The sequence below is a fragment of the Neophocaena asiaeorientalis genome, unplaced genomic scaffold (genome assembly GCF_003031525.2).
Source record: "Neophocaena asiaeorientalis asiaeorientalis breed wild unplaced genomic scaffold, Neophocaena_asiaeorientalis_V1.1 scaffold357, whole genome shotgun sequence".
Classification (NCBI taxonomy): domain Eukaryota; kingdom Metazoa; phylum Chordata; class Mammalia; order Artiodactyla; family Phocoenidae; genus Neophocaena; species Neophocaena asiaeorientalis.
In genome coordinates this window covers 589,860-598,429 of record NW_020173270.1, presented here as the reverse complement: position 1 = coordinate 598,429, position 8,570 = coordinate 589,860, and the positions used below count along the sequence as shown (strand labels likewise).

The 8,570-nt window shown below is 51.7% G+C and overlaps 1 protein-coding gene across 1 annotated transcript in view; it reads left to right on the top strand.

Moving 5' to 3' along the window:
* The window catches only part of CARM1 (coactivator associated arginine methyltransferase 1), a 24,768-nt gene extending 16,204 nt beyond the window's left edge, over positions 1–8,564 (top strand). Inside the window, exons 9-18 of the mRNA XM_024746002.1 lie at positions 1,116–1,206; positions 1,388–1,469; positions 6,005–6,090; positions 6,290–6,379; positions 6,825–6,962; positions 7,053–7,142; positions 7,239–7,351; positions 7,505–7,582; positions 7,820–7,888; positions 8,051–8,564. Coding sequence (XP_024601770.1) covers positions 1,116–1,206; positions 1,388–1,469; positions 6,005–6,090; positions 6,290–6,379; positions 6,825–6,962; positions 7,053–7,142; positions 7,239–7,351; positions 7,505–7,582; positions 7,820–7,888; positions 8,051–8,193 — 980 coding nt within the window. The 3' untranslated portion in view covers positions 8,194–8,564. The remainder of the gene's footprint in view (positions 1–1,115; positions 1,207–1,387; positions 1,470–6,004; positions 6,091–6,289; positions 6,380–6,824; positions 6,963–7,052; positions 7,143–7,238; positions 7,352–7,504; positions 7,583–7,819; positions 7,889–8,050) is intronic.
* The last annotated feature ends 6 nt before the right edge of the window (positions 8,565–8,570 follow it).

Sequence of the window (8,570 nt, the reverse complement as noted above, 5' to 3'; positions counted from 1 at the left end):
GGAATTGGGGGGGGTGGGAGTCGGGGGTGGTGGGGAGCAGCAGCCCCAGCAGGATGTGGGCTCCTCCTTATGGGACGGAAGGACAGACAGGAGTCAGGCTCCAGTGGGCAGCTGCATACTCATCCCACTGGTCAAGCAGCCTGTCCGGGATGAGGCCTGGGGCTAACCTCTTCCCCTTCAGCCTGCATGAGTATGGCTTCATTCCATCTCAGGAAGCTCTTTTGGGGGATTAAGGGAACCCTCCCCGCAGCTGCACAGTTTTAGGTGCCTTCGGGGCTGGGGGCGCTTTTCCATGATGCTCCCGGGGGGCTGATGGGCTCCTCCTGGGCAGGGGGCCTGGCTTGTGGCCTCTGGGCCAGTGAGCCCCTCCCTTCCCCACCCCAGTGGCTACAGCTGAAGGAAGGCTTGAGAAGGCAGATTCCCAGCACCTCAGGGACTCTTCTCTGGAATAAGAGGAGGGAGGGAGGCCCACATCTGGAGGCCAGGTGACTTGGGGCCCTAGACTCTAGAAGTAGGCGGGGCCTCCTGAGCCCTGGCTCTCCTTGCCACTGGCTCTGACTCATCTGTCTGTTCCTTGAGTCCCCCTCCCATTTCAGGCCATGCAAGTAGTCCACCCTGCCTGCCAGAGCCTGGGCAGTCCTGCGGTGGGGATTCAGCTGGGGCCCGTGATGCTATAGCCTGGGGCTCACCCTTGCTCTGTCCACAGCACTTTCCTTTGCCTTCCCTGTTGCACACCTTTCCAAGAGACACGGTCTGGCTGACGGAGCAGGGCCCCTGGAGGCCTGGCCACACCCCAGGCACTGCTTACTTACCCCTGAGGCTCTGGCAGGTGCTTTCCTGTCTCCCAGCCCTTGTAATGGGACTTGAGGCCAGGCCCCCCTGCCTCCCTGGCTAGCTGTACAGGTTTAGTGAGGAGGTGTGCGTCAAGTATTCAGTGGCCGCTGGCAGAGTAGGTGCTCAGTATCTCTTCATTGCCTGAGTGTATGAATGAGTGAATGATGAGTGAGAGGCTGGGAAGGCCCAGAGCTGGGGTCCTGGGGCCCTTTGGAGGCTCTGCCAGGTCCTGCTGAATGTCCCACCCTGACGCCAGCACCCCTCCCTGCCCCCACTCCCAGGAAACATGTTCCCCACCATTGGTGATGTCCACCTCGCACCCTTCACGGATGAACAGCTCTACATGGAGCAGTTCACCAAGGCCAACTTCTGGTGAGTGTGCCCCTGGGTGTCCTGCCTTCTCAGGGATGGCCCCACCTTTCTCTTATTCCTTATCCTCAGTAGGACCGAAAAGACTTGGGCTGGATGAGGGCCAGCTGGGAGAGAAGGCAGGCTGCCCCAACTGTGTCCTGCTGCTGGTGACCTTGCCATGGGGGGCGGGGGCTTTCTGCAGGTACCAGCCATCCTTCCATGGAGTGGACCTGTCAGCTCTTCGAGGTGCTGCGGTGGACGAGTATTTCCGGCAGCCTGTAGTGGTGAGTGGGGGCACCCAGGGCACTCACTGCCACAGTAGCACTGGGCATGGCCCTCCTCTGGGGTGACAGGAGAGGGGCATGGGCTTTCCTGTAAGGCCTTATGCAAGCTGTGCAGCACTAGGCAGGCCACCGTTGCCATCTGAGCTTCTGCCCCTGCACGGAGCTCTCACACAGGGATGTTGGGAATTAAGTAGCAATGCATGTAGAGTGCTTAGCGTATAGTAAGCATGCAGTAACGTGTTTACAGTCACTAGACGAATTGATCCTTGGTGAACTGATTTTATTTGATTGATTTTAATTATTGAGATTTTTGAACTGATGTATAGACCCATGGTTCAAAAATCAAAAAAGTATAAAAGTGGAAAGCCTCCCTACGTCCATCTCCAGCCACACAGTTATTTTTCCTATAGGCAAACAGTCTTTGTTGTGTATTTTTCTAGAAGTCTTATATCTAAATGTGCGTATACAAATATACATATATTTAACCTTTTTTCCTTTCAAAGTATAGCATAATCAACATATTGTTCTGTCTTAGTTTGTCTGTGTTCGGAGGATATACACTGTATGATTTTGGTCCTTTGAAATTTGTTGAGAGCTGCTTTATGCCCAGTATGTGGTCTCTCTTGGTTTATGTTCCCTCTGTACTTGAGAAAAATGTATACCAATCACTTGTTGTGTACATTGTTATATTAATATCAGTTCGGTCACATTTGTTAATCATGTTGGTCAAATCTTCTCTCTCTCTACTGTTTTTTTTGGTCTGCTTCTCCTATCTATTACTGATTGTAGATTTATTTTTCCATTTAGTTCTGATAGTTTTTGCCTTATTTTTTTTGACATTATTGTTATTAGGTGCATTCAGCTTTAGGATTATTTTTATATCTTCCTGTTGGATTGATCCTTTTGTCACTATAACAAGTGTCTTTTCTTATCTCTAGTAGTACTTCTTGCCTTACAGTCTTTTTTTTTTTTTTTTAGTTTGTTTATTTATTTATTTATGGCTGCGTTGGGTCCTTGTTGCTGTGTGCGGGCTTTCTCTAGTTGCAGCGAGTGGGGGCTACTCTTCGTTGCGGTGCGTGGGCTTCTCATTGCGGTGGCTTCTCTTGTTGCAGAGCACAGGCTCTAGAGCGCACGGGCTCAGTAGTTGTGGCGCACGGGCTTAGTTGCTCTGCGGCATGTGGGATCTTTCTGGCCCAGGGCTCGAACCCGTGTTTGCTGCGCTGGCAGGCAGATTCTTAACCACCGTACCACCACGGAAGTCCTTACAGTCTATTTTTTTCTGACAATAGTTTAGCTACTCAGGCTTTCTTTGGTTAATCTTTATAGGATACATACTTTTCATCCTTCTTCTTTCAGCCTTTTTATAACCTATTACTTAAGGTTTACCTCATGTAAATATCATATATTTGGGTTTTGTTTTTTAACCAGATTGACAGGTTTTTGTCTTTTAATTAGAATATTTAGACCATTTATATTTAATGTGATTACAGGTCTTTATGGCTATAAATCTATCATTTTACTATTTTTCTATTTATCCTGTTGTTTCTTTTTAACTCTTTTCTTGCTTTCTTTTGTTTTAATAAGGTATATATTATTTATCTCCCTTGATTGTCTTTCACTAGTTTTGGGAGACTCTAGGGCAGCATCTCTCTCTCTCTTTTTTTTAAAAATTTATTTATTTATTTTTGGCTGCGTTGGATCTTTGTTGCTGCGCGCAGGCTTTCTGTAGTTGCAGTGAGTGGGGGCTACTCTTCATTGCGGTGTGCTGGCTTCTCTCGTTGCAGACCACGGACTCTAGGTGCACAGGGTTTCAGCAGTTGTGGCTCGCGGGCTCAGTAGTTGTAGCACATGGGCTTAGTTGCTCCGTGGCATGTGGGATCTTCCCAGACCAGGGCTCGAACCCATGTCCCCTGCATTGGCAGGAGGACTCAACCTCTGCGCCACCAGGGAAGCCCAGCATCTCTTTAAACACTACCTCTGTCCCATTCTCTTTCTTCTTTTGGAAATCTGATTACGTATACGTATACATTAGACCTTTTCACCATTTCTCAGATGATTCTTATACTCTTTCCTATACTTATACTTTTCTATCCCAATTGCATAATTTTCATGTTTTCTCCTTATCCATCTCCCAGTTCCAATCCTCTCATCAGTATGTCTAATCTGAATTTTTTTTGTTGTTTTTGGAAAAAAAAAATTTTTGTGTGATGTGAACTTTTAGGATTTACTCTCCTAACAACTTGCATGTATAACGTACAGCAGAGGTAATTATATTTATCATGGTGTACATTCCATCCCTAGTACTTATCTTTTTTTTTTTTTTTTAATTATTTATTTATTTTTGGCTGCATTGGGTGTTTGTTGCTGTGTGTGGGCTTTTTCTAGTTGCGGCGAGCGGGGCTACTCTTCATTGCAGTGCGCGGGCTTCTCATTGCGGTGGCCTCTCCCGTTGCGGAGCACGGGCTCCAGGCGCGCAGGCTTCAGTAGTTGTGGCGCTCTTGGGCTTAGTTACTCTGCCGCATGTGGGATCTTCCCGGACCAGGGCTCAAACCCGTGTCCCCCGCATTGGCAGGCAGACTCCCACCCACTGTGCCACCAGGGAAGGCCCCCCTAGTACTTATCTTATAACTAGAAGTTTGTAGTTCCTTTTGACTGCCCATCCAACTCCTCCTCCCCCCTGGTTTTCTAAAATTTCAGTTCTAGAGTTTCATTTTGCTTATTTTTTTTTATTATTTCAGTTCTCTGTGAAATTTGTTCACCTTTTTTCCTTAAACATGTTAATTCTAAGTCTCTGATCACTTTTAGTATCTGGATAGGTGGTAAGTGTATTTCTGTTTTTTCTTCTCCTGGTTTTTGGTACTTTGGTTCTGTCTCTTGGTATGCCTGGTCATTGAATGCCAGAATGAAAAATTATAGAGGCTCTGGATGATGTTTTTCTTTCCAAGGATTCGTTTTTGTTCAGGCAAGAAGCCATAATGACAGATTACCTTGGTCCTATGAGGCATTTAAGACATTTGGAGGTTGCTTTTCAGACTCTGCTTAACTGGCATATCGCCCGGTTTCCCTGTAAGGCAGCAGTTCTCAGACATTTTCGTCTCAGGACCCTTTTACATTCTCAAAAATGTAGGATCCCAAAGAAGTTTTGTGTGCATCGTATTGATTGATGCACCGTCAATATCTATTGACATTAAAAACCTAAGAAACTTAAAAATACACATTAGTTAATTTAAGGATAACAATAAAAACCCATTACGTGTTAACATAAATAGCATTTTTAAAAAGAAAACTATATTGCAAAACTTTCCAGCAAGAATTAGCGACATTTTAAATTTGCAAATCTTTTTAATGGCTGGCTTAGCAGAAGACAGTTGGAATTCTGCTTCTGCATTCAATCCGTTGTGGTATCACAGGTGAGTGAATGAATGAAAAGGGCAGAAAACAGTGTTATATCATGAAAATAGTTTTGACCTTGAGGGTGCTCTGGAAGGGACATTTTGAGAACCGCTGCTTTAGGGCATAGTCTTCATGGTCTTGGTGAGCCTGGTGGTTCACAGGGCCCCTTGTTCCATACTCCGAACACCAGCATGGTGCTGATGTCCCCTGCATCGGCAGGCAGACTCCCAACCACTGCGCCACCAGGGAAGCCCCTCATTAGCTTTTTAATCTCATAGAAGTAGCTTTCTGCTTGATCTCCCTACCCCCATCCCACATGTAGCTCAGGAATTGGCAAATGCCACGAAGTGAAATCACGTGCAGACTGTCCACCTCAAATTTCCACATTTCCGTTTTCTTTAGCATCTTGGCCCCTTGAGTGCTAGCTGCCTTGGTAATCCCGAACCCCCATTTTGCTTTCCCCACCCAGGGAGGCTGCTGAAAGGCCCCGTCCCAAGGGGAAAGGCACAGGCCGAAAAGCATCTCTCCTCTCTCTAGGATCTTGGCCCCAAAGCTGTGGCTGCTGTGGTCGCTCTCCAGTGATTTCAGACAACTGGGGTTTTTTTCCTTTGTTTTTTATTCAGTTCGTATAGTTCTTGGCAGCAGTGTTAGTCTGATAAGAAATCTCCGTCATGGCTGGGAGTGGACGTCAGTGCACAGTTCTCTAACTTTTTCTTTTTTTTTTTTTTTGTGAACTTGTTTAACAGTTTACCTTAGAGATCTTTCCCCATCATAAACAGCCTCTTCATTCTTTTTCATGTACATAATCTTTTATTGTTGGGCCATTACTTGCTTCATTAGATGGTTTCCAGCGTGTCGCTGCTCTAGGCAATCTGTAACTCCATGTGTAAGTTTGTACATGCGCACATAGATCTGTAGGTTAAAATCCCAGAAGTGGAACTGCCGGGTCTTTAATGCAGATGAATGGTTGTCATTTTGCGAGCTGTCACCTAATTTCCCTCCATTGTGTTGTACCAATTCCCCCTCCCCCCAGCATGTCTGAGAAGGGCAAACTGGTTTTAGCTGAGTGGCCTAGACACCATGGCCAGACTCAGGACTTCACCCCGTGCCTGAAGTCAGGTCACACCTCTGATCTCTCCCAGGACACATTTGACATCCGGATCCTGATGGCCAAGTCTGTCAAGTACACGGTGAACTTCTTAGAAGCCAAAGAAGGAGATTTGCACAGGTACTGGCACCCATGCCCTGTCCTCCTGGGTCTGGCTCCTGCGGGAGGTCAAGGCCACAGCTGGCTCCCTCAGGCAGAATTCTCCTCCCCAGGGCAGGCGGGCAGGGCCCTCAAGACTCAACACCCGAGTACCCCTCTTCTCTCCTGGCAGCCCCTGTTCAGCTAGCTTCCCCAGCAATCACTGCCCTTTGCCTTTCAGGATAGAAATCCCATTCAAATTCCACATGCTGCATTCCGGGCTGGTTCACGGTCTGGCCTTCTGGTTTGACGTCGCTTTCATTGGCTCCATGTGAGTGTAACAGGGCAGAGCAGGTGGCCCCTGCCCCTGGCCCCAGGGACTTGCCTGCAGTTGGGAAGCCCAGGCCTGGCTGGCTCAGATGATGAACTGGGGGCTGCGCGGGCAGGATCCGACTCCTCTGGGTTCCACTGTTTCTTCCAAACGCAGCAGGCGCTGGCCTTCAAGCAGTAGGCTGTTGTGGCGGGGTGGGTGTCTACCCTGTTCTGAGTGACTGTTCCTCACGGGACCTGACTGTGTCTCTTGGCATGTATGTCAGGGTGAGTGGGTGCCCCATAGCTGTGGGTCTGTGTGTTAACTTCCTGGACAGCCAACCTGTCTCGGCTCCAGGGCCCCAGGGGACCCCTGGGTGGCGGGGCACAGATGCCTGGGGAGAGCTCAGGGTGCACAAGGTGGGGGCTGCAGCCCGGGCAAACGCATGCCTCTTCCTGCTTGGCAGAATGACTGTGTGGCTGTCCACGGCCCCGACGGAGCCCCTGACCCACTGGTACCAGGTCCGGTGCCTGTTCCAGTCACCACTGTTCGCCAAGGCCGGGGACACGCTCTCAGGGACATGTCTGCTTATTGCCAACAAAAGGTGTGAGCTGCTGGCCGGGGCTGGGGGAGGCAGGGCTCCAGTCCATCCATGCAGCCGGCTCATGGCTGGCCCCTCCTGCCTTCTCTACAGACAGAGCTACGACATCAGTATTGTGGCCCAGGTAGACCAGACAGGCTCCAAATCCAGTAACCTCCTGGATCTGAAAAACCCCTTCTTCAGGTAGGATGGGCCCTTGGCCTGCACGCGGTGGGAGGGGGCATGCCCCTCCTCGCCTGCAGCCCCTCAGCCCCGTCGACCGGTCCGTCTCTGCCACAGATACACAGGCACGACGCCCTCCCCGCCGCCTGGCTCCCACTACACGTCCCCTTCGGAGAACATGTGGAACACCGGCAGCACCTACAACCTCAGCAGCGGGATGGCCGTGGCTGGTGAGCAGGCCCGCGTGTGGGTGGGGCAGGTGCCAGTGTCACTTCCTGGACACACCTGCCGGTGCTTCCTGAGTAAACGCTGGCAGTTCTGGCCCCTCGAATCCCTGCCCAGGACACTGTCCCCCACCCCTGACATGTCGCTCCCCGGCACAGGGATGCCGACCGCCTACGACCTGAGCAGTGTTATCGCCGGTGGCTCCAGCGTGGGGCACAACAACCTGATTCCTTTAGGTGAGCGCACGGGGGGTGGGTGCGCTGGGGCAAGCTCAGGCCTTCGGCCTCACCCCCTTTTCTTCTTCCCGGGGGCTGAGGTCCCCCGCGCCGTTCCTCTCTGCCTCGCTCTGCCAGCACCGCGCCGACACTCCCCACATCCGAGTGTGAGCACCCACTACGCCGGGCACGTGGGCCGGGCGGGCTGGGGGCGGTGACGCCATCTCCTTTCCTTCCTTCCTTCCTCTTGCTGCGCAGCCAACACGGGGATTGTCAATCACACCCACTCCCGGATGGGCTCCATAATGAGCACGGGGATTGTCCAAGGTAACGGTGGGCGGGGGGAGCAGGGTCCCGCGGGTGTGAGGGTGCCCACCGCCGGGCGCCCACCTGCCCTCTCGCCTGCACTCTCTCTCTCTGACTCTGCCGTGGGTCTGGGCGGGCGAGGGGGCAGAGCTGGCTCCTCAGTGCCCACACCCCACCCCACAGGGTCCTCCGGCACCCAGGGCAGCAGCGGCGGAAGCTCCAGCGCCCACTACGCGGTCAACAGCCAGTTCACCATGGGCGGCCCCGCCATCTCGATGGCCTCGCCCATGTCCATCCCAACCAACACCATGCACTACGGGAGCTAGGGCCCTCTGGCGTGGAACGGACTGACAGCACCAGGAAACCAAATGAAGACCCTGCCCACCCTCCCTCCACCCGGGTGGCTCTCACCCTTGTACCGGAGAAGCCCAAACACCCGCTCACAGCCCTCTTTGCTATGGGAACTTGAACACTTTTTTACACGATGTTGCCGCCGCCCCCAGCCCGCTGCCCGCCCACATCTTGGCCCTGAGCGCGTGTCGCTGCCATACTTTACACACAATCGTGTCGTGGGAGCCCTGTTACCCGCTCCTGCCCTCTCCACCCTGACCTGGGTTTGAAATCTTCTGTAACAGGTGTGTCCGCGCCTGACAGCTGCAGGCCTGGCAGGGAGGGAGGGGAGCAGCTGCCGCCGCCGCCCCCC